Here is a 26,914-nt window from a genome sequence, read left to right as displayed (position 1 = left end):
TTCTGTATAAAACACAGGGCTTTGTTGATAGGAAGCTAACAACACTGGGTGAGTATGTAGAATTCCAAGTGTTACTGTATAAAACACAGGGCTTTGTTGATAGGTAGCTTACAAGACTGGGTGAGTATGTAGAACGTCCAAATCTTACTTCTGTATAAAACACAGAGCTTTGTTGATAATGCTATGATTAGCTAAGGACAGGTTATTTTGTAGAACACTGAAATATTCCTGCTATAAAATGTGCTTAGTCAGGGACAGGGTGATTATTTGGAATGTGAAAATTTTCCCCAATATATATGCACACAGGCCTTTGTTGGTATGTTGCTATTTAAGGCCAGGTGATTATATAGAATGTTAACTCACTCACCCCTGATGACACATTTGAACTCTTCCAGTTCAAACGTTGGAATAGTTCATTATGAAATTTCAGGGGTGGATGAGTTAATGTTTTCTTACTGTTTAACACACAACGGGGGATTGAAATGTGCAAGTCTGATATTTATGCTAGCGTGCTTTTCAAGCAGTAAGCCCTATTACTGTTCTATGTACAGTATACGGTACACAGGTACATTTATGTACATAGGTGGATGTCAACCTCTGAAACCTCCAATGAGGGAGATCTCCCTCATTCCTCATTTCCAATGAGGGTGAAAATATGTAAAAGACTTTCAAGGCCGGTGTTAACATTTGCAGGTCTATCAGACTTAATCCCTGAACATTTTGCTTTTAACTCTTTCACCCCTGAAGTGTTATAATTAACTATTCCAACCTTTGATTTGGAAGAGTTCAAATATGTCCTTGAAGGGTGAATGAGTTAAAAATAGCTACACCATATAAATGAACAGGCCCTGTAGGCCTCTTCCATTTTAAGACTAACCTTGCATATGATATGTGGTATAAATATTTGAAATTCTTATTTATTTTTTATTTTTTGCAGATCCTTTAGATAATGAATTCACTATGTTGAATAAGCCAGTGTTCTTTTACGGGAATGAGAGAGAGGGAGCCCCACCATTTCTAGTGGAGAAAGAGAAGATTATGAAGGAAGCAGACGCCTTCGTAATTATCTCCCCTGAGTATAATCACTGTATACCGCCAGCCCTGTCTAACATGATTGATCACTTTGGGGGAAGTTGCTATTCACGGAAGCCAAGTGGGATTGTCACGTACTCCGCAGGTAACCACAGAATTTTTATGTCTCTGCCTTGAATTATGTCGTCAAATCACAAAAAAAACAAAACAATGATTCATGGCCAATAATATATATTGTATGTCAAGGAATTTTTATTATTACACCCAAACTGCCAAATCTGTCAGATGAATACCCACATGGTATTGTTTGCTTTTATTATATTTAACCCATTCACCCCTAAAGTCACATTTGAACCTTACCAAATCAAAGACTGGGCAAGTCCAATTTAAACATGTAGACGTGAATGAGTTAAAGTTGATACTGACATTTACTCAATATATATCCATATATCGACGAAGATATAGAAGATACATCACTTATTAAGAGCTTTATAAAATTAATTTTGTATGGTGATAGCTGTTGTCTCCCCTTGCTTTCAACTCATCTTCCTTTCAACAGGGCAATATGGAGGAATGCGTGCAGCCATGCAGCTGCGTGCGATGACTGGTGAACTGGGTTGTCTCAGCGTGTCAAATATATTTGGAATTCCCAATGCCCAGAATTCTCTTGATTCTGATGGCAAGCCTCTCAATGATCACATGGAGTCTGGGGCCAAAAAGATGATAACACAGTTGGACTGGATGGCCTGGGCCATGAAGAATCATAGAGCTGTCTCAGAAGTCCAGTTTTAACTCATTCACCCCTGAAGACACATATGAACTCTTCCAATTCAAAGGTTGGAATAGTTCATTAAGAAATTTCAGGGGCAAATGAGTAAACTCTCTTCTTACCGGAGTATTTGCCAACTGGATCAGTTTGACATCGGGTTTTCTGTTTATTAATGTAGTGTACAATTTATCAGACTGTTCATTTTGGACTGAACCATTAACATATATACATGTAGATTCAAGAACAGTTTGAATAATTGATATTTTCTGACTGTATGGTTTTACCTTAGAGGGAACTACTAAAGAGACTAATAAAAAAAAATCATGAAATCTCAATATTTTTTTAGATGTAGCAATGCATGGTGATACATATTGCACATGAAAAATACTGCGATAATCTTTCCATATGTTGAATATTCATATTTTACTGTAGATCTGCTGATGTTGGCATAATTTGTGTTGGCGTGGGTTACGAAAATGTGCCTTAATGCTGCCCCAACCCTTTATTTCTGCAATAGCCTCACGAACACTATACCCTATGTACTTATACATATACCTACCTTGACAAAAGAGCAAGGATTTTACAAAATTATAAACCTGCCAATGACCTGTATACAGGGGTATGTTTACACTCGGGTATTTACCTGATAGATCTAATTATCTCTCCATAATTTAAAAGCACAGGGCCTGTTCATTTATATGATATATGAAGTATGTAATGTATACTGAGAAATTGTTGCCACAGTTGAAATTTCGCCTTTTCATACTTGACAAAATGTCCATAGGGGGAGATTGCGCGTGCTAAGCATAAAAAGCATAAATGAAATGTGTGTATGTACACCCTAGGGTGATAGCACTTGTAAATGACATCTTATGAGCTTTGTTTTCGGATGAAATCTTTAGAAAATTCACTGGTTGATCGGGAGTTATAGGGAGAGTTGGCAATTATGCCTTTTTAGCTCCCTGGAATAAGGGTGAATTTATCATGACGGAATATTAGGAAAGGATATTAAAAAAGTCTGACTGATCTCAAGTTTCCCAGTATTTGATTTTTTTTATTAGTTATGAGCATTAATATGATCACATATTAATTAATTTCTGCATCTGGTACTTAGAGCTATTCCTTAAAAAATGTATAGGTCAGTTTTTTGAGGCAGTTTGTTGAATGTTTTGTGTCACCAAATGGTTTTATTTTGCTAACATTTTACTTGTCAAAACACCACATTTATTTACTGTAGTTTTAGGGCTAGTGTTTTTTTTTTTACATTTATTCATGAAATTATGATCTCCAACCGAAATTTTGTAATATGTTTATGTGCAGCAGTTAGTTAAATGATTTTTTTTTGCCATGAAATGCTTGCTTTTGCTTACAACTTGTAAAGACATCACATTTATTTGCGTTAGTATTTCATTTATTTTCTTGACATTTGTGAACGAAATAAATTTCTACCTTGTGTAAGATATCGAGGATATAGTTCATGGTTTCCCATTGAATACCAAAGATATTTCACAAGTGTGGCAAAAAATCAAAATTGTTCACGAGTTCAAATCACATCAACAATGCAATTGCGGTCATGTCATCAATACAATGATGTCATGTCATCAATACAATGACGTTATGTTCTTAATACAATGACGTCATGTCATCAATACAATGAATACAATGACATCATGTCATCAATACAATGAACACAATGACGTCATGTCATCAACACAATGACGTAATGTTATTATACAATGACGTCATGTCATCAATACAATGAATACAATGACATCATGTCATCAATACAATGAACACAATGACGTCATGTCATCAACACAATGACGTTATGTTATTATACAATGACGTCATGTCATCAATACAATGACGTTATGTTATTAATACAATGACGTTATGTTATCAATACAATGACCTCATGTCATCAATACAATAGCAGATCAAGGAGGATAAATCTGATCTGTTTGATATTATGAAATAAACAATTGTATGTATTAAATGCCACTTCAACATTGCATCGACATAACATCAACAAAGCATTAACATAGTATATTTATTGCATATGCATGACAGGACCAATTGGGTAAGAGGAAAGGAATCAAGATGGGAGAATCTCAAACCTTTGGGGAAGATTCTTAATCCTTTCACCACTGTAGACCATAATGGACTCATCCAAATCAATGCATGGTAGAGTTTACTGAAGTTGCATATGGTTGAAAGGGTTAAGAAGCCAGACATTTAGCAAGGCCTCGTTTTTGTGCAGCTTAAGAATCTCCCCGTCCGGTTGAGATCCCACTATCTAATCCCCAAGGGGTGAAAGGTTTTATTTTTTTCCAATATGATGATCTGAATGAAATTTACTTTCACAACGTCAAAATCAGATGATGTTTATATATTAATTTTCATGTCACAATTAAAAGTATGTTGAAACCTAATGTTTGACAATGGTTGTGTTACTGTAGATAAGTGGTATACATACTTACCCGTGGAAGTAAGAGTTATTGCAAAAACTTGCCATGATGGTCTTGCAGACTTCTTTACCCCTTTCACCACTGTACACTATAATGAACTCATCCAAATCAATGCATGGTCGAGTTCATTAAAGTTACATAGGGTTGAAAGGGTTAAATTTGAGCAATCGTACATAATACTTCTTGTGAGAAAAAAACCCCAGTCAATCATTATGTATATTAAAAGGGATATTGAAATTCTACTCTAGAACGTCTGCAGTTCAGTTCCGACACAAATTCTACACAGCAGAATTTTGATCCCCCAATACCTACATATACATGTATATGACATTAAGACCTTGTAAATAATGTATATCAATCCCATTTTCCACTTTGATTTTGTGCCTGAATATATTTTGCCATAATACCATGCTGGAGACTGATGTTTGTGGATGAGAATATTGTATACATTGTTAGTTTAATGGAATTAAAAAAAATATCAAACCAACAATTATGTTTTCTCTTATCACTGAAAATCAAGCTTACTGTAAAATACGTAATGGAGTATATAAGGATACCATTGCCAATGTCAAAAACTAATTGTGCAATGGAAATAGATTTTTACGCAACAGTGTTTTAAAGTATAAAAAGAACTGGACCTCAATTTGTCAAACTGTCGCATTATTACCAACTGAGCTTCCTGGTCAATGGAAGTGCCCTGACCCGATTGTGCTAAATCAACTCGATCACCCCTGAAATTTCATAATGAACTATTCCAACCTTTGAATTGGGAGAGTTGAAATATGTCTTCAAGGGTGAATGAGTTAATATCCTAATGTAATTACAGGGAGGTAAGTGCATGTATACGATAAACCAGTTAAATTCCCTAGTGTTTTACTTGCAGTGAGACAGGGATCCTATCTTTAACTGTTCGTAAACCCTCGGCAGTCATTTTGCTCTCACTTAACCAACATCCTCCAAATCCAATCAGACCATTAATGATCTTATGGTTCTATGTAATCACAAGTGATGTGAGTTAAGATGTCAACCAAAAAATGAAACAATCGTCATTGAAAATTCACTGGAGCATTGAAAACTTATTTACAACAATTATGAAACCAGTTATTTCAACTGATATTAATCTCTCTTTTTGGCGTGGATGTAAGTGCACTGGAGGTCTTAATGTGGAAGGAAACTGGAGTACCCGGAGAAAACCTGAGGGAGGTGACTTAATCCCTTTTCACGACCAATTGGGGAATGAAGCCCCAGCCGTCTTGGTGAAAGCTAGGAGAGAGCGCTATCCACTGCGCCACCCGACTTTCAATTTGTTTTTATTTATGAACAGTCCGCTTCTAAAATATTTGTCGGTACATTGATAACAACTTTGTTTAAAATATTAATTGCTACTTATGTAGATATTTATTAACTCATTCACCCCTGAAATTTCATAATGAACTATACCAACCTTTGATTTGGAAGAGTTCCAATGTGTCTTCAGGGGTGAATGAGTCAACGTATGGCATTCACGTCCCCTCAAATTACTGTTTCAATCATGGTTTATTAACTAATTTACCCCAAATATTGTAACTGGACTTGCAATTGCCCAGTCTTTAATTTGGTAAGGTTCAAATGTGACTTTAAGGGTAAATGGGTTTATCAGGATAGTTACATCTGCAAAATTATTTTCTCTTCAGTGATACATATGTATCTTACTGTAGGCACCTGTCGTTAGCCCCGTTATCAGAATAATGTAACCAAGCAAATTATCATGCTACCGTGTTAGGGTTACGTCACTTCAGTGAAATATGGCATTGAAAATCGTGCTGGAGCGATTCCATCGTATGCATCCTTGAAATTCCGGGAATTATGCTCACTTACATTCTCTGCACCCATGGAATATACAATTTTTTTGTCATGACAAAATTAAAGGCACATGGTAGCTATTTGACTGATTTCAGGTAAAAAACAAATCCTGACAATTAGCCAGGTTAAATACATGTTTTTAAAATATTACAATGGCATATATATACTTGAAATTTCCATGGGGGGATTCTAAAATGTGTGTATGTTCCCCCTGGAGACAAAATAATCCTTAAAATGACATATTTTGAGTTGTTCTTTCAAATGAAATCATTAGATATTAGAATATAGGAATAGTTTAGCAAATTCACTGGTTGAATTGACTAAATTTAAGGGTAAAAAATTGGGGGTCTCCTTCCTAAAAAGGGAGAGTTAGCATGTATGCAAATGAAGAGCAACATCCAACTTAAAAGCTAGTAATTTTTTTCTGTTAGACTGCTGTGCAATTTCGATGTACATCGAAGGCTCAAATTAGTCTACTTGTATCATCTGTAAGGTGGTACATATACAGAGACGTTGATTTGGGCATTACATATTCCAGGAATGTAGAGGATACAAGAGTAAGCGTATTTACCTCTGCATTTCAAAATGATGGGACAGGTAAATTGTTAGTCCAAGTTTCCTGTCAAAATGTTAAACACCAGACATCTATCTGTCAAAATGTCTACGTCTGGTGTCGGGGCCAGAGGAAACTCGGGCTAGTTAAACACCAGACATCTATCTGTCAAAATGTCTACGGTTGGTATCAGGGCTAGAGGAAACTCCGGCTGGTAACACCAGACATCTATCTGTCAAAATGTCTAATTCTGGTGTCGGGGCCAGAGGAAACTCGGGCTACTAACACCAGGCATCTATCTGTCAAAATGTCTACGTCTGGTGTCGGGGCCAGAGGAAACTCGGGCTACTAACACCAGACATCTATCTGTCAAAATGTCTACGGTTGGTATCAGGGCTAGAGGAAACTCCGGCTGGTAACACCATACATCTATCTGTCAAAATGTCTAAGTCTGGTGTCAGGGCCAGAGGAAACTCCAGCTAGTTAAACACAAGACATCTATCTGTCAAAATGTCTAAGTCTGATGTCAGGGCCAGAGGAAACTCGGGCTAGTTAAACACCAGACATCTATCTGTCAAAATGTCTACGTCTAGTGTCAGGGCCAGAGGAAACTCGGGCTATAGTTAAACACAAGACATCAATCTGTCAAAATGTCTACCTCTGGTGTCAGGGCCAGTTAAACACCAGACATCTATCTGTCAATATGTCCAAGTTTGGTGTCGGGCACAGAGGAAATTTGGGCTAGTATACTGTATGTGTAGCATGTAATTTATGTTTTCAAACACCAAATTGTTTAATAAAATAAATCTGTATTTGTCCATCCTCAATATCAAGGGGTTACACTCACTTTTCTCTCTACACCCCTGGAATATGTCATAGCAAAATTGAAGGCACGAACATAGCTGTTTGATTGGTCTCAGCTGACCAATCGATAGGCTGATACCCGTTCTTTGAAGATTACAAAGGAGAGACGCCAAACTTCAAAGCCTGTCAATTTTAACATTACTTGACTGCGAGATTCTTTTGATGTACATTAAAGGATCGAACTAGTCTTCTTGTCTTATTAACAAGGTGGCACACACTGAGCCTTTGTTTTGCTATGCCATATTCCAGGGGTGTAGAGAGCGAAAGTGAGCGTAACCCCTGGATATCGAGGATGGTATTTGTCTTGGACATCAATTAAAGTTTAAAGCAATTACAGAAAATTGAGTTCAATCTTCTTTATTCATCGGAAACTGCACATAAAAACTTCGATGAAACTGACATAACAATTTAAATCATTTCAATTTGAAAACAACCTCTGAATGAAAAACAGAAACACCAGCATTTATTCATAACAAGCGTTTAATGAAAATAATATTGTATTCTTGAATAACAACATATACATTCTCATGGAGGTCAAGAGCATTTGACAAAAAATTAAAATTTATAAAGATCATTATCATGTTATAAATACCCGCCTATGGAACTTATAAAAAAAATAAAAAAATAAAAAATGAATGATTAAATGATAAAAACCAAATTTGGACTTCTACTTTTGGACTAATTTGTTTCAAGATCCCAGGGGCAGACCAATAATCACGTAAGTATATCTCTAAATTTGGATTTCTATATCCAATTTAGATTTACATAGCAATGGCCATAAATGTAAGGGTAAAAAAATAACTAAAAAAAAGACCAACATTCGATCAATACTAGTGACATCACAATTTATTTCATTCCTAACATTGCATAATCACACTGAATGATATGCTTGCATGTAAAAGACATTACAATTTAGGGCTGCAACGATACGATACGTATCACAATACCATGCTTACAGTATGATACGTATCACGATACGATATGTATCGCGGTACGGTGCTTAATACGGTATGATAGGTACCACGATACGATATGTATCGCAGTACGACTTCAATAATAAACACTATCCAAACATATTTTTGTACCATTATTAGTTCTTTTGGTATGACTGCACTGTAGACCACATCTTTACTGAAGGATTACAAAAATATAAGAACACTTTCTTTACAGTGTGATAAAATTTATTGATAATTTCAGAAATGTTAGTGTATCACGTTACAGGCAATAAAAACAATTTCCTACATGCCAGATTTCTGTGAGTTTCACAATAATTTTAAGGGAATTAGGGTTAAAAGATTTAAGGGAGGGTTAATTTATTTGTGGCATTTTTTCAACCAGTTTAATGAAATAAAGTACAAAATGATAAGTAAGGAACTTTGTTTTGTCTTTAACAGTTTTTGTATATATTGAATATGTTTACAAAAAAAAATTGAATTTGATCGATACACAAGTAAGTATCCCTATATGATACAATATATATCGTTGCAGTCCTGTCACAAACATAACATCAATCCCCTTGAGGGTGGTTATAACACAAGAGTACCCCAGGGTGGAACAATAAATGCCCGTCCCATGCCAATCTGACATAGTACAAATCCTTCTGATGCATATTGTATCTAAATGTATGAAAATGTAGAAATGTAAGGAAAAGAAACAACATTTGAACTGTAATTGCTCAGCAAACTTTTCTTGGAATATGGTGAAAGTTGAAAACATACTGAACTTTACCATTACTTGAGCTGAAGGAATACATGTACATAAATATCATATACCCTTTATGACCTTTAAAAATCTGATTTAAAATTGCCTCCCTTTGAGTAATTGAAAACCATGAAAATATAGAAATTGAAATTGCCCCTTTTTGCAAATAATCGATTAATCTTACACCATAAAAAACCCCAAAGATATTTCTACTGTTCATTAATTACAGGCAGATTTCGCTACTAGACATATTGTAGATTTTGACAATATCTCATCAGAATCAGTCATATTTTTTTGCCAGTTATTGCGCGGAAACAGTGGACCAATCAGATAGCAGTATTAATCTCTAACATTATACATTCATGAAATTCATTGTTAAACAGTATCAGATGCTTTCAGTTTTAGGTCATCATAAAAACACCATGCAACTCTGGTTATTTTCTATGGATAATGAACAAAAATCATATCAATAATATATGAGACGCTTCCTGTTCCGTGGACGGCAGCCCCTGTGACAGCCTGTTCACATCTCAGGAGCTGTCGTACCTCAGAGCGTGACCTGAATGGGCAGGATTTCTAAATCTCTGAGGGCCTGGTAAGCGGAAACTTACCCCCTCACATTGACTGAACACCGACTTGTCAGTGAAGTGACTAGACGTAAACCCATCATCCAACCAACCAACCATTTCTTACCGTAATAATACATTTGCTATTAATCACTCCCAAAATCATAATTTTATAAGCACTTGTGAATCTTGATACAGGAATGAGTTAAAACATGAAACAAATTTGATGAAAAAAAAACCCCCAAAAAATTGAGTTACAGATAATTTATTTCTCATTTTACTGCTATGCATTTATAGTACCTATAGATATATTAACATTGAAGAGTGTATCAGTGTTAACCCTTTTACCACTGTAGACCATAATGGACTCATCCAGGTCAATGCATGGTAGAGTCTACTTTTAAAAGTTACATAAGGGTTGAAAGGGTTATAAGCTCAATCCCTGTACTGTAGGGCTTTTGTTTTCTGTTCATCTTTATTTCTGTTTTTAATTTAAGGATCCCTGTACCACTGCCAAAAACTGTAACAACATATTGGAAACTGTTTTTTCCAGCATGACTGGGATTTCTATTTTGAAAAATGATTTTTTCAGGAAAAATTGTTAAATTATTTCTGAAAGGAAACCAGACCTTGCAGGACTCGCATAGAGATAATGAAGATGAAATAAACAAAATATAATCAAAAGTAGTGTTTTGAGCGTAAACAAATGTGAGGCAAGACTAGGACTTGAACCCTGGACCTCAGTGTGTTGCACTAGTGCTCTAATCGACTGATATACTTGATTTAAACTCATTCACCCCTGAAGACACATTTGAGCTCTTCCAATTCAAAAGTTGGAATAGTTCATTATGAAATTTCTGGGGTGAATGAGTTAACAGAAGGTGCCTTGGCACAACTTTGTTACATTTAATTATAACTTGAAACTAAGGGGAGGTAGCTGTAAGAACGAAAAAAACCCGAAAAACAAAATAAACAACGAGACAGGGACCCTTAAATTACCAAATTTTGAATTACTGTAATTCTGTAAAATGCGTTGTCAATGTGACTTATATAGATTAAACGCTTTTGGAGAGGTTAAATGAGTTACAGGTTTGTATTCTTTGATGGTGACCCGTGACAATGGTAATAATATATTTTAACTGAATGGTGTTCTAACACCTTACCTACTGAGTAGCTATGTAACTCGTTCACCCCTGAAGACACATCTGAACTCTCCCAATTCAAAGGTTGGAATAGTTCATTATGAAATTTCAGGGGTGAATGAATTAAATTAATAATATAAAGAAATACCTTATTTGAGGTTACACAAGGAGTATTATGAAGAAAAAGGAAACTATATATAAAATGCAGATTTTAAAATCATATATATATGTAAGATCAAGCAATTAAAAATGTTAAAACATAAAATCTGATACGGCTATGATACCCGGAGTACAAGGCTGATACAGATAAACTCACAGATACGCGATGTGCCAGGTACCCAGTACAAGGTCAATACAAACAGTGATTTCTACCTCATTTTGACTTGTGCCTTGTGATTTTGGGGAAATATCACACACAAAGAGTATGATTTCGGGATAATCCAGCGATTTTTGCATAGATTTCGGGAAAATACAGCAGAAAGTATCTAGGAGAAGGGGCTTTAATTTATATGGCCCTAAATTTATCTTGAAAAATCACTGACAAATGACATGAGAAATGGTCTATTGCCCTCCGATTTTCTGTTTATATTCATATAAGTTTCCGAGTTACTGAGAAAATACACTTGCATGCTTTATAGATCTATAACCTTGCACGCTGTTTTATGTCATTCTTCTGTAGTCTATAATACATGTAAATGATTCGATAACTTATAATAATTGATAAACTTGTATAACATAACATAAAACAAGCAATTCAGATTGATTTGTCTCACCTGTGCCCCACTTTAACCATCAATGCACATATCAGAGAAACTAACCTTAAAAGCAAAAACTTCATGTTGATGGAGATGCTACAAAGTCAATGGACCATGAAAGGTAGGCCGCATTCAGCATTTGATGCATGGGTTGAGATGTACTACCTAAGATGCATCTATGGTCCAAGTTTGGTTGGTCTAGCGCTTATACTTTCAGTGAAACTAAGCTAGCTGCAAAAAAATAATGTTGACGCCACCCTCGCCAGAAAAGGAACACCTTAGTCTTGCTTCCGTTACTTTGTAGCAGCGAGACACAAATGTGTTTGTAAATTCTGACAACAGGATACAAAACACTAAAATTATTCATGTGGTAATCATCTCAGACCAGCCAGTACAAACATTCTCTGTATGATCATTATTGATTTAAAGATTTTTTTCTATCCCACCCTCCATCCATCGGCGGACACCCACGGTTGATTTCGCTTCGGTACTAGAGCAAAATCAACTGTGGGTATCCGACGATGCCCTCCATCAAACAATGATCACTCCCTCCATCAAACAAAGATCACTCCCTCCATCATACAATGATCACTCCTTTCATCATACAATGATAATTCCTTTCATCATACAATGATCACTCCCTCCATCATACAATGATCACTTCCTCCATCATACAATGATCATTCCTTTCATCATACAATGATCACTCCTTTCATCATACAATGATCATTCCTTTCATCATACAATGATCACTCCCTTCATCATACAATGATCACTACAATGACCACTCGCTCCATCATACAATGATCATTCCTTTCATCATACAATGATCACTCCCTTCATCATACAATGATCACTCCCTCCATCAAACAATGATCACTCCCGAAATCAAACAATGATCACTCCCTCCATCAAACAATGATCACTCCCTAAATCAAACAATAATCACTCCCTCAAAATCCAACATGATCACTCCCTCCTTCAATCAACACTCATACAAACAACATGATTACAATTGGTGTCTGGTCGTTTCGCCCTTAATCCTGTTTGCCATTGGTCATTTCGTGTAGGTTGTTTCGCCCTCAAATATTTGAAGGTGCAACGTTTTTAGTCCTGTTAAGTGTGTGTGGTGAATACGTGTGCAGTCTCATTTGAAGTTTTCCTAAGTCTCCTTTGGTCTTTTTTGTCGTATGTGGTAGACCCGATCTGCACATACATGCAGTGTCACATATTTACACCTACATACAATTCTTCCAGCAACACAATTGTGTGATAAACATGAAAACTGTAACATTAAAAACATTCCTTTGGCAAACTTGATTTAGGGCTAAACAGAATTCAAGGCAAAACGACCTGGATGAATTACATTTCGTCTTTATACCATCAAAAACCAAACTCAAGATGTAAGTATGTAACCAGATATACTACAAGACATCGTGTCTGCCGAAACATCCTTGTACCATTTTGAAAAATAACTCTGGAGAAATATTGCAATAATTTTGATGAACATATTTACCCATAATTCTTGTGAATGATGTGTACATGCTTTTACAACAAACTACACTATAGAAGAGCATATCATCTTTCCACACATATGGAATTCATGCCTTTCCACTCATAAATTAAAAACCATGTACATTTTGTAACAAACAATTTTAACAATAAAAATCTAATTGATTTTCTGGACATGTGAATGTTCATTTACACTACGAGTGTACAGAATGTTTGTAAAAATACCAACTGAGATCATAAAAGAAATGCTTCCCTTTTAACATTTTTTTCCAAGGGCAGACAACTCTGGAGTAAAAAAACATTATGGTTCATCACATTTCCAGAAGCAAAGGGAGACAATCCTGATGAAGCTCAAGAAATTTTGGCATCCAGGAATATTTACTCCATCCTAATTGTTTAATTCATTCACCCCTGAAGACACATTTGAACTCTTCCAATTCAAAGTTTGGAATAATTTATAATGAAATTTCAGGGGTGAATGAGTGGAAATACAAAATATAAATATCCAGGATAAAAAAATCTTTCCAGGTCAAGGAAAGATAACTCCTGATATTTTTTTACACCTAAATGATAGCTTTGATCAGCTTTCGTTGTTCGACTGCTCTGTAAAGTGGGATATAAAGTTCTCGTACACAACGAATGTTATACAGCACGCTGGTGTCACTCTCAGTAGACTGGGAAACAAACCCTTGTAAAACCCTCGCCATCCCTCGTGCCTGTAAACAAAAAAAAAGTGGAACATTTTTGATTGTAACAACAACCTACATGTAGCGAGTTTATGGGAAATATAAAAATTCTTGTGTCTTCAAAAGTGTTGGTGCTTTTCCATGATACTGTAAACTGAGAAAGATTTGCTGCAGTTAAACTTTTACTGTTTTCGTCTGCTGTAATGAAGGCGGTGAATATTCGCACACAACATACAATTGCAAGCTGTAAATCAACCCTAAGCAAATATGGATTATGTCGGTCAAGGATGTATACTGTAAGTGCTTGCGTTTTTATCATGTTTAGTAAAACATCCACACTCATCATATATCTATTTATAGAATCATAGAACAATAACGTCGGAACCAACACGAACATTTCCACACCGATTAGTTTAAAGAGTCACATTACGAGAAAATATCCACATTTGCAGTATCCGACTAGGCGAAAAATATCAGGCATATAGTTAACTTAATTGTGATATAATCTTGTTGCATTTCCAGCCGACCTTGTTTCATAAACGAACAACTCTGGACCAGCCGGTCAAACAGTTTGGGTTATGACAAACGAAAACTGCCCTGGTCTACAGGTAAGTTAGATAAACATGACACATGAAACACAGAGTCACGGATCTGCCCAAGATACAGATGAATTTTGTTTACCTTTCAATTAAAACATGTAGATCAGAATGTGAGCTGGTTTTACTTAATACATTGGGTTTGAAGTCATAATGATATTGACACTCCAACAGCACTAACAACTGGTTGAAGTCTGCACGTTGGCTTGGTTATTTGACAGTTCACAAATAAAATATCTACATGTATATAAATTTTATGTGTGACGATTTATGGAGATATTTCCAGTTGTAGCGGAATTAGACTCGATCGATCATTGGCGACCAGGTAGCTCAATTGGTAGAGTGTCCGTCTAGAGTTGGAGGGTTCTGGGTTCTTACCCCGGTCTGGCCGACATTTTCCCCCTCCTGTTACTGAGGTCCCGTAGCCAGCCCTTGTTTCAAGCATTTGGTGTATGCTAGGCAAGGGTCTCCCCGAACCTGGGTTGTGAATAGTTGTCTATGGGGGCTATGACTTAGAAAAATGATCATGAACATGCATATTGAGTATTGCTAAGGCAATACATGTCCCGTACCGGCCCCCGCTAGCTATTACACTGCAATGATCTATAAAAATGGTGCCTTTGGTGTTAAAAAATCCCTCAAGGAATGAAGCAACTAGAGCGCTGACAAGGATTTTCTAAAAATAGTAACGGTGACCTTGACACGTCAACCCTGAAACTCGAACTTGTCCAAGATATTATGGTCCTTTGTAATTGTATGAAATTTGATCAAAATTCCTCAAAGAATGAAGCCGCTTGAGTGCTGACAAGGATTTTCTAAAAATATTAACCTTGACCTTGAACCAACAACCCTGAAACTCAAACTTGTCCGAGATATATTGTCCTTTGTAATTGTGTGAAGTTTGATCCAAATCCCTCAAAGAATGAAGCCGCTAGAGCGCTGACAAACATTGGTGTTACGTACGTACGTACACAGACGGACGGAGAGGTTTCAACGGTAGCGGACTAATAAAGCAAAATTAAATCACTCACAAATAATTTAAACTATTGTAAATAGTATTTGATTCTGAAAGACACTTTCCTTGTGATTGTAACTTTGGTAAAATACTAGCCACTTCCTACTGCCTCAGCTAGAGAGAATTTCTCTATAGCTCATTTGGTAGAGCAAAAGAAATAATGATCTCTATTACATGATGGATGGGAGTTTTCAATTTATATAATTGTCCATTGGTTTGATGTACAATACACACGTACAGGTAAGAGTGTTAGTATTTCTATTATAACGTAAAAACGTAAGGCCAGATTGGGATTCAAAACCACGACCTCTGAACTCTGTACAGATGCTCAAACCGATTGTCAGCTACCTGGCTGCCAGCAATCAATCCAGTCCAGTTTCGCTACAAGAACATGCCTGAAATAAGTGTGTTTTATATATTTGCTCAATAACTTGTGTGTCATAAAACGTACGTTATATTAAAACAAATTGAACCTCCACATTAGAAATAAACACATAAAAAGGTAGATATTTTTCAATGTTTATTTCAATAACGCAGACAAATGTGACAAAACGATTCTGTTAAATATCAACAGTATAAAAATAATTTATCATTGTCAATTACTGAAACAAACACAATCTTACATATTATAAAAATACTGATTTATAAAAAATAATAAATGGAATTACTGAAGTACATTTACATTAATATTTGAAACCGATATGTTTCATATAAACATGATCTATATGTATATATATGAGAAATTCAGTTGAGACTTGTACAGACATGGGAGACTATAGGTACAGCATCATAGTCTAACACATACAAACTTTTACTAGTTAAAATTGACACATTTCTAAATTGAGTGTACATGTAAATCAAATTCTAAGATACAACAATGACACTGGGGTGACAAAAGCATTAATTGATGCACTTGTGCAGGGCAAAATAGCTTAGGCATCAGAAAAGAACTTATCCATATAACAAATCTTGTGAAAATTACTTCAGCCTTTCTGGACAAGTAGTCTTTCAAAAGAAAAGTTTATGATATATTTATAGGAAACATAGCAAAAGCTCAAGCTCACAGTACACAGTTAAAAAAAATATATGGACATCAAAAATGATTAGATCTAAATTGTTGGAGCGTTTTAGAAAAATGAAAACAGTAACTGAAACCCTAATTCAGCTTCCACCAATAATTATCTGCACTCTGCATGAACAAAAGAATTTTTTTTGGCAGAAAGGGGAAGGTAATAAAAATCTGCCAATAAATTAAAACAAAATGAACCAGTCAATGCAAAGAACAAAGTCATCTTACAGTTTTACAAGTAATGAATACTGGAAACGAAGCTGTCTTGCGATGTACATTATGTATAAAACACATTTATATACAGTTGTTTTCTAATTCAGAAGTTCTCACTTAAATTCTTTTAAGAGATTCATAATTATTCTTAACTAGCTTTTTAAAGTTTAACTATAAAAACTGATTTAAAACTAGTAACAATTTACAAACAATTCATCCTAATTAATTATGTCAACCATTTTTATAAAATTTGAACAAACCATTCACGAAATCTAAATAACTGGTACACTCAAAATTTCTAATGGAAATGAAATATTTCAAAAAAAATAACTACAGTTTCGTAACAATGTTTTGCCATAAACTTTTGCAAACATACTAATATCCCAACATATTTATAATAAGCCTGATTTGAAAAATAAGCCTTTGGATTCCATAAAGTCAAACAAACCCAGGTATTTCAATAATATTAGCTGGTATGTAAATGACCTCGAAAATAAGCCTGCTTCGATAATAAGCCTATGATTCCTCACTGAAAATGAAAATAAGCAGCAGCTTATTGTCAAGATTTTAGGGTAATAAGCACAATAAAAGAAATTATCTATGCATGACATAATTGCATAGTAATATAATATATGAATTTCTGAAAATCATGGACCTGTAATTTAAGTGGACATGGCTGTCCAGAGACGTTAGACCCCTCAGTGTGAATTGATGTAGCTATTGTTTATTCACTTAGATTGACCAGACTTTGTTTCTTTTCGTGAGACCGATCAAAATTCGTGAGAAATGTGTCTCACGCTGTGAGGAGTTTTCCTGAAGTAATTTTCGTGAGTCGTTAGATATATCATGTATGAATGCTAGGTTTGTTTATATAACCTTTAAACTGAGAAGTGAACTTGACTCACATTACATGGTTTGACATATACAAATATATGGTTTGGTCACAGATATGAAACTAGCAAAATAGTCATCAGTCAATCTGAACATGACAATTATACAGAGATCCGGAATTCTGCAACTGCAAAGTGTGATGATCTTGCTTTGTTGCCATGTTGTGATATCTTTAATTAGTCAATCTCTTCTACTTGCAGTGATTTGGTAGCTAATTATGCTTCGAAAGAACCTTGTCTTTCAAACTCTTTTGCTTAAATCCAAGTAAATCACTAAGTTTAAAATCTTTATCACGTAAGCTATCTGCTTGCATTGATTAACTTTGAACAATTTTTGTCACTCAAACTCTTCTGTATTCAACAATCTTTATCACTCAAACTCTTCTGTATTCAACAATCTTTATCACTCAAACTCTTCTGCTTGTAGTGATTTGCTTTGAATGATCTTTGTCTTTCAAACTCTTCTGCCTAAATCCCAGCGATTCACTTAGATGAACAATCTTTATCACTTAAGCTTTTCTGCTTGCAACAATTCACTTTAAACAATCCTTCTCTTTCAAACTCTTCTGCCTATATCCCTGGGATTCACCAAGTTGACAAATCTTTATCACTCTCCTCTACCTGAACATTTTTACCACTTAAACTCTTCTGCTTCCAATGGTTTACTGTGAACAATCTTTGTCTTTCAAACTCTCTTCTGCTTAAATCTGAGTGAATAACGAAGTTGAACAATATCACTTAAGCTCTTCTACTTGCAGCTAGTGATTCATTTTGAATAATTATTGTCTTTCAAACTCTTCTGCTTTGAATATTTGTTTACCACTTAAACTCTTCTGCTTGTAGTGATTTGCTTTTAACGATTTTTTTCTTGCAATTCCTCTGCACAAATCCCAGTGTTTCACAAAGTTGAACAATCTTGATCACTTAAACTCTTCTGCTTGCAGCGATTCACTTTGAACGATCGTCTTTCAAACTCTTCTGCTTTGAACAATCACTTGAATTCCTTTGATTGCAGTGATTCCCTTATAAAACATCTTGAAAACTAGGTTTTGAATGTTTATCAACTCCACTTGCTCTTCTTCTGGTCTGGGTCAGTTACATGTTTGTTTTTACTGAAGTTGGACAGATATTCGTAGAGGAAGAACACGATGCATATGTTGGGTGTCACATGCAAAAGGTAAACACCAAAACCTTTGTAATAGCCTCGAACCCCCTCATACCTGCACAGAACAAAATCAATGGCAGTCGGCATCCGCACAACAAGCAAAACAAATAAACTGTTACTTAACTAAATGTAAAAGCAAAAACAACGTCAATGGATGTTCAATCAGTTGCAAAGAAAATTAATTGTAGCTGCAAGCTAACTAATATATTATCCTTTGCCTCAGATCAGGGCTAGACAATAAGAAAAGGCTGCTAGTCTGAGACCTGGGCCGTTTTCATTTAAGCGGTTGAACCAGTCATACCACAGTCGTTTGGGCCTAGTATAGTAATCTGATGCTGCTTTAGGCATGCCTTGACAAAGCCTTGCAAGGCCTGCATGAACATTTGCAGATCTGACAGGTTTTATATCCGAAGTTGTTACATTTAAAAATGGACAATCTGATTGTTCTGCATAAACGAACAGGCCCCAGTGAAATCTCCGGCTACACTAGTCGTTCTAAAAGCTGCTAGCCTGATTGTCTTGTCAAACTTTGATATCATTTATTACGTAGAATAATATGGGATACGGTAGTAGAATTAGCAGATGGACTAGTTAAATTGGAAACTACTAGAGTGCCGACTTAATAATGGATTTCAAAACAAATTTCTAGCCCTGCAAACGTAATTAACTATAGGAAATAATATCAATCACACTAACGAAATGGAAAGTGCACAACTGCATGCTGAAGTTTAAATGAACTAATCATCTTTACATCAAATTTAAAACAAGATGGGTTCATTATTTATTATAGTAGTACAGTAATTCAAGAATACTCTCCCTTGAACTCTATTGCAGACAGTATTAAAACTCATTATCAAGGCATGTTAGAGGTTACGAATGTTTGACTTTCCATACATTTTGTGAGTACAATGTAAAAATGAACCATATATATATATTTGGTAAGCCAGATATTATGACTGTCAGATGATATTCGTGCACACAGAATATAATATAAAACATGTAAAATACAACACCAATTCAATCCAGCGGAAGCAGGGAAACACTTAATGTGCATGTGTGGGGAGGGGGGTTCGAATTCTAAATAAATAACTGTAAGCCAGAAAACTTTGCCCAGTCATATTTTCGCCCTCCACTATAATCTGTTTCCGCGAAGTGTTCTTTTGTTTTCTTCACTCGTTATTTCTACCATGGAATGTATAGTATGTTGTTGTGTACTTGTTTTCACTGTCGTGATACATTCGCCCTGCCCCCCATCCCCCTCCCATCCCCCAAAACACTATATACTGAATGTAGTTTTTGAATTGACAAAGTGTTATTTTCATCAGGAAATTCATATATGCACAATCAATGTAGAGTTCACGGAAAAAATTGTCTGCTAATTTGATTTAAAAATGCCCCAAAAATGACTCGAGCATATTTATCCAACTACTCAGATCGTGCATGACTTTGTAGGCCTATCCTTTACTCCCAGTGGGTATTTGGCCGAGCAACAGTGCTCCAAAATTTTAAACTGACACGCTATATCTGTAGTCTTGAACTAGAGCAGCTGGATTTTTTTCGCTACTTTGTTGATTTCACATTTGAATCTTACCGAAAAAAGGTGCAAAAATACTGCCATGAAAATTACCCAATATACAGTATTTATTTCTGGAAAAGCCCTGAGAAATTAAACATGCTGTTGGATAGCAGTAAACTTACCGGAATATCTGCCGGATGATGTCAATGTTTCCAGCATAGTGTCTATGCTGGTCTTGAAGTCTGGCTCGTATCACCTGATACGGATAGGTGGTGCTTGCCGCTATTATTTTGGACAAGGCCGCAAACACAATGTAGTCCAGTGATTTCTAAAAACAGATCAATGTACAAATTTCTGTTAACTAAAAAGAGTCTATATGTAAAGGAAAAGCATGCCTAGCTAACTCATACACCCCTGAAAACACATTTAAACTCTTCCAATTAAAAGGTTGGAACAGTTCATTATGAAATTTCAGGGGTGAATAAAATACAGGAATTTACTAAATATAATATAAATAAAACAAAATATGGTAAAATACTGTTTAATTTTTATAAAATTGTGGGCCATGTCTTTAATGTTTTTCCTTAATTACACATAAATGCTAAATGGATGCAAATAAGAAAACAAAAATAGTATTATACAATATCACTAAAATCAACTCAAAATCCATCCAAAAATTGAACGCCAAGACAAAATATTAGTTATTCATATAAGGCACTGTACTGTCTTCAAAGGTATTTGGCATGACCGCGTAAATAGAATGTTACATATATACCAACCCTTCATTATATGAGCCAATTCCACATATTAAATGCGAGCAATCTGACTGAACAGGCAATTTGGTAATATTTTTACGGACAAATTACCTGAGATTTTACCTTATATCATAATAAACTATTTGTTTTTTAAAACTAGTTAACTCATTCTCAGGCACCCCTGAAATTTAATAATGAACCATTCTAACATTTGAATTGGAGGAATTCAAACAGGTTTTCAGGGGTGAATGAGTCAAAGAAGGAATAAATCAGGACATGGGAAAATTATTACAATAAGCGGTTTATCATAATAACTGATATCATAATAAGTGGGTTCCAATGTATATTTTAGTTCCTGTGGGTTATCCCCCAGATAGTATGCAGGAAATTACGATAGATGTGACAAGTAATCAGAGATGTACTATTACTCACCAGTCGGTAGTCAACAGGACGATCTTTGTGGATATTGTAGCGGGACTTCATCTCTTCGTAAGCCATGAATTGTACAGCACCGTGTGATATTCCAAACACTCCGGGTAAAAACCCCTTAAAATTAATAAAGAAATCATAAATTAATCAAAAAGAATGAATAGGACAGTTATCGAAAACAGATCTATATCATATCTGGCTATCTCTGAAAGTCTCATACTATCTTGGGTACTCTGGGGTTACGCTCACTTTCGCTCACTGCATCCCTGGAATATGGCATGACAAAATTGAAGGCTCAGTGTGCAGCACCTTGTTGATGAGACAAGAAGTTTGATCCTTTGATGTACATGAAATGAATCTGTTGGTTGCATAATGGAAAAATTGACTGGCTTTGAAGAGTCAATTTGTAACGTTAAAACGATTCATACCAGCCTAGCAATTGGTGACAGGTGTTTTTACCTGAGACCAATTAAATAGCTAGCTGTGTGCCTTCTATATTTTGCTATAACATATAAGAGGGTTGCTGAGAGTGAAAGTGAGCATTACCCCTGGAGTATCAAGTGAGTCATGACCAGGGCCCGTATTCATGAAACCATTCTCATGCTCAAGTATGGACTTTGCGCTTAAGCCATATTTTTGTTCTGGTTATAACTTTTGAGCACAGAATCCATGCTTGAGCATGAGAATGGTTTCATGAATACGGGCCCAGATATTGATTCTGTAGTATCTGGTCATACATACTGTATAACAGTATTCATCCATCTTCCTGATCACTGATTTTCATTTAAACCTATTGCCCCATATTAACTCTAGCTGTGATCAAACTTCAACTAGAATACACAAACCTCTGCATACATACCCTATAGAGGCCTCGGAATCCCTCGGCATTAAATATCCTGTAGAGAGCATCGAACATTCCTTTATACATCTTGCTGGATGTCGCCGGGGTTTCGTACTGTAGGCACATTCTAGTCTTCACGACCCAAATAGGATTTGTTAGGATGAGGGTCAGTAGTCCTGTTAATAGAAATCAATCTATAAAACCATTTTATCACATACACTACAGTAAAACCTTGTTATACTGCCAACATTTGTCCAGAAACTTTGGCGTTATAAGAGGTTTGGTGATCAATTGAGGGAAAAATATATAGAAATTCTTCAAGAAAACGGGCCATTGAATCATGTTGGCGGTAAAAGAGGTGGCAATTGGCAAATGAAACGAGAGGCATTATATTGAGGTTTTACTGTATGAGGGCCGACACAATACATAGGAAAACTAGTAAATCACAATACTTACAAACCACTGGTTTATTTTTTTACACAATTCCTCACAACCATTAATAGGACGATTATTAACGATGAACAAAAAGAATCATGAAATTGTCTCTATATGGCATCATCAAACAGTAATTTTTCTACATGGACTTGTATAGGGAAATTTTGCAGTATTTTCACAAAATTGAGACGATTTGTAAATTTGAGTGAAATTTATAAACTTTTCTACATACTTAGTGTTGCATTTGCATTCTCTAAGTCATGATTTACCAAAGTTTTAGTTAGAGAGGAGAAAAAGGGTCCATCATTATAAAGGCGTGTGGGATATGGATGTTTTATCCTCGGGTGCAGAATTTGGTGTCCGAACATTGGCAAAATCTTGATTCAGGTACAAATTCTACAACCATGGGTAGAGTATCCATATATATCCACATTCTACACCCTTGGGTAGAGTATCCATATATATCCACATTCTACACCCTTGGGTAGAGTATCCATATATATCCACATTCTACACCCTTGGGTAGAGTATCCATATATATCCACATTCTACACCCTTGGGTAGAGTATCCATATATATCCACATTCTACACCCTTGGGTAGAGTATCCATATATATCCACATTCTACACCCTTGGGTAGAGTATCCATATATATCCACATTCTACACCCTTGGGTAGAGTATCCATATATATCCACATTCTACACCCTTGGGTAGAGTATCCATATATATCCACATTCTACACCCTTGGGTAGAGTATCCATATATATCCACATTCTACACCCTTGGGTAGAGTATCCATATATATCCACATTCTACACCCTTGGGTAGAGTATCCATATATATCCACATTCTACACCCTTGGGTAGAGTATCCATATATATCCACATTCTACACCCTTGGGTAGAGTATCCATATATATCCACATTCTACACCCTTGGGTAGAGTATCCATATATATCCACATTCTACACCCTTGGGTAGAGTATCCATATATATCCACATTCTACACCCTTGGGTAGAGTATCCATATATATCCACATTCTACACCCTTGGGTAGAGTATCCATATATATCCACATTCTACACCCTTGGGTAGAGTATCCATATATATCCACATTCTACACCCTTGGGTAGAGTATCCATATATATCCACATTCTACACCCTTGGGTAGAGTATCCATATATATCCACATTCTACACCCTTGGGTAGAGTATCCATATATATCCACATTCTACACCCTTGGGTAGAGTATCCATATATATCCACATTCTACACCCTTGGGTAGAGTATCCATATATATCCACATTCTACACCCTTGGGTAGAGTATCCATATATATCCACATTCTACATCCTTGGGTAGAGTATCCATATATATCCACATTCTACATCCTCTGGTAGAGTATCCATATATATATCCACATTCTACACCCTTGGGTAGAGTATCCATATATATCCATATTCTACATCCTCTGGTAAAGTATCCATATATATCCACATTCTACACCCTTGGGTAGAGTATCCATATATATTGTATACCCACATACTACACCCTTGGGTAAAGAGCATCCATATATATCCATATTCTACATCCTCAGGTAGAATATCCATATCCACATACTTATATATGACTGACTCTATTAATTAATACGTACCTGCTTCGGAGGCTGCCAGCATGTGTTTTACTGGACCCAGGTTCATCTGAGTATCTCCGTCCTGCATCCAAGTCTTGATGCTGTTATAGCTGAAACATACGAAAATTAATCGTGATATACCAACCAAAAGACCAACTATAGATCTATCACTAGAGAAATGTTCCTAGAATTTCCCATAACATATACCATAATTGTCAAAATTAGCGTCCAGAGTACTAAACAATAGCTTAAAGTTGTGTGTGTGTGTGTGTGTGTGTGGGGGGGGGTGTGTGTCATAATTTGTGTAATCAAATGTAAGTGACGATATAAAAAAAGTTGTGCAATTTCAAAACTTGTGATCATTGAAGGACATAATAAACATTTCGGTGTGGCTTGAGGTGTGGATATAAATGTTTCATCCAATAAACCGGTTCTCCAGCCATGATCACCAGACTTAAATCTGTGCTTTAAAGAGTAAGTACCATAAGTCATTGACTGTGCCTGGTCAGGACTTGGAACTGGAGAGGGATGGGGTCTATTTAGTTTCAACTCGTCTCGAAATATGAGGAGGGGTGCTAATTACTGTACCATGGTATTAACTGTCTTGTGTATTGTTTTAATAGGTCTCATCCTTCATCCTGTATCTAAGCATAGAAACATTATGGCACTGGTACAGTTTAAAAAACAAAGAAGTGTCATTATTCTATAGATAAATGTGTTGCATTTCTTTTTTAATTACACCATTTTTCAACAAGAATATATATATTATGAATAACTCTTATTTTTTTTCCAATCAACAGGAATCTGTTGTTGACAGCATATTTATGCCCAATATCAATTTTATTTACAATTTTCACAGGTTGATAAAATCATGTTTTGACTAGTTAGACCTAAGGAAAATTTGATATTAATTATAAATAACAACAGAATTTTGCCTACACAGTTCACAATACATGTAAATGTACTTACAACAGGAAGTAGAACCCCCAGGATATGCCAGCGCCCCAAACATTGGGCACAACTCCTCTGTATATTCCGGTGACTCCATCTTTACGAGCAATCTGTAGAAAAGCATCCAAGATTCCTTTGTATTTTGGTCTTGACACTGTGGCCACTGCACCCTCATGAACTGAAAACAGATCATTACTTAATTAAGTCAAAATCAAAATATCCTTTTGCAAAAGTTGTTAAAATACCATATTTTTCTTTAGCAACTATTGATGTAATACTAGTAGTGTTCTCAATTTATTTGGGTATTCAGTTCCGTAAAATTATAATCGAATTATGCAATCGATCAATGATTGGTGTACTACGTATACTTTTGATTACAAACTGATTATCGATTATGATTTCAAACCGATTGCCCATCACTACTGAATGACAAAAAAGACTATAAGGAAGGTCAATGAAATACAAATTTCATGTCTAAAAAAAATCATGGGGCCAAACGACCTGAGGCGGACAAGATTTAGGGCCAAACGACCTGAAACCCTAAATTTCAGTGGGTGAATGCGAGTGACAACGTGCGAAGGGTTATAATCAACTACCATCGTCAGTTGTGACTGCAACATCTGTTGATGCCTTCCGCCACAGCATCAGCAAGATCCAGCTGACATCCACCCTCAACTAGACAGAAGATGATAGATCTGTTTTTAACTCGTTTTAATTGTACATCGACTCTATGCGCAAACTGTGCGACAATATTCTTATGAATGATGCACATGATTGTGTAGTCCGCTAAAACTGACCATAATCGCAGGCTAAAAAAATCTGATCTGTCGCCTGTTTATCATAAACAGGCGACCGATCAGAATTTTTTAGCCTGCGATTATGGTCAGTTTTAGCGGACTAATGATTGTGAAGAAGAAGAAAGGGTGTCTTCGTTCCATTAATATAAAAATTGTAAGAGTACCTTGGAATCGGATTTTCACAAGATCTAGAGGGTGAAGGATTAGAGTGGCTATGACTCCGCCGCTAACACCAGCAAGAAGATGTTCCCATTTCATATGATGAAATAAGCCGGCTCCCCTCAGGTGACTGTTCCTACCGTTCTCAACACTCGGCATGTCTTCGGTTTAATCACCGCCTTTCAACACGTCAGTTACGTAATTGTCTCCATTAATTTTGAACGTTATTCATGTCAATGGTTTTCTCATTTTCAAATGTTGTATATGATATTTTACGATGAGTGATTCTGATTTATATACTGTGAGTTTCATAACAGTTTACCCTTCAATATTTACAGCATGCATACACACGAGAAACGGAAGTAGAAAGGAATATATAGTCGATAAAGCTTACATAAATCCAATAACCACCGTTAGCCTGTAAATGGCGATATTCTAAAATAATGAACACTCATTTTCATATAAATTGTATTGGCAATATGAAATTTTATTGTATTTAATATCTAAAATGCATAAATAAATATGATGAATATCCACATATCTTATCAACTACTCTTTTC

The 26,914-nt window shown here is 35.7% G+C and overlaps 2 protein-coding genes across 3 annotated transcripts in view; one reads left to right on the top strand and one right to left on the bottom strand.

Annotated features, from left to right (window-relative positions):
- The window catches only part of LOC110443524 (chromate reductase-like), a 7,827-nt gene extending 4,367 nt beyond the window's left edge, over positions 1–3,460 (top strand). The window contains exons 2-3 of the mRNA XM_021487789.1: positions 938–1,177; positions 1,592–3,460. Of these exons, the coding sequence (XP_021343464.1) occupies positions 938–1,177; positions 1,592–1,824 (473 nt within the window). The 3' untranslated portion in view covers positions 1,825–3,460. The remainder of the gene's footprint in view (positions 1–937; positions 1,178–1,591) is intronic.
- Positions 3,461–11,869: 8,409 nt separating this feature from the next.
- Positions 11,870–26,706, bottom strand: LOC110443535 (mitochondrial folate transporter/carrier-like). 2 transcript variants are annotated; one of them, XM_021487802.1, is made up of 7 exons: positions 26,360–26,706; positions 25,417–25,576; positions 24,469–24,557; positions 22,398–22,555; positions 21,542–21,655; positions 20,537–20,682; positions 11,870–13,920 (listed from the first exon to the last, which is right to left on the bottom strand). In XM_021487802.1, exons 1-7 carry the CDS (start codon positions 26,511–26,513, stop codon positions 13,785–13,787), a joined length of 957 nt encoding a protein of 318 aa, XP_021343477.1. In that variant the 5' UTR covers positions 26,514–26,706; the 3' UTR covers positions 11,870–13,784. The 2 variants fall into 2 exon arrangements, with proteins under 2 accessions (XP_021343477.1, XP_021343476.1); XM_021487801.1 differs by lacking the exon at positions 11,870–13,920 and adding an exon at positions 16,044–18,893.
- Positions 26,707–26,914: the final 208 nt, after the last annotated feature.

Source organism: Mizuhopecten yessoensis, unplaced genomic scaffold (genome assembly GCF_002113885.1).
Source record: "Mizuhopecten yessoensis strain PY_sf001 unplaced genomic scaffold, ASM211388v2 scaffold716351, whole genome shotgun sequence".
Taxonomy (NCBI): Eukaryota; Metazoa; Mollusca; class Bivalvia; order Pectinida; family Pectinidae; genus Mizuhopecten; species Mizuhopecten yessoensis.
This window is presented reverse-complemented; position numbering and strand designations above follow the sequence as displayed.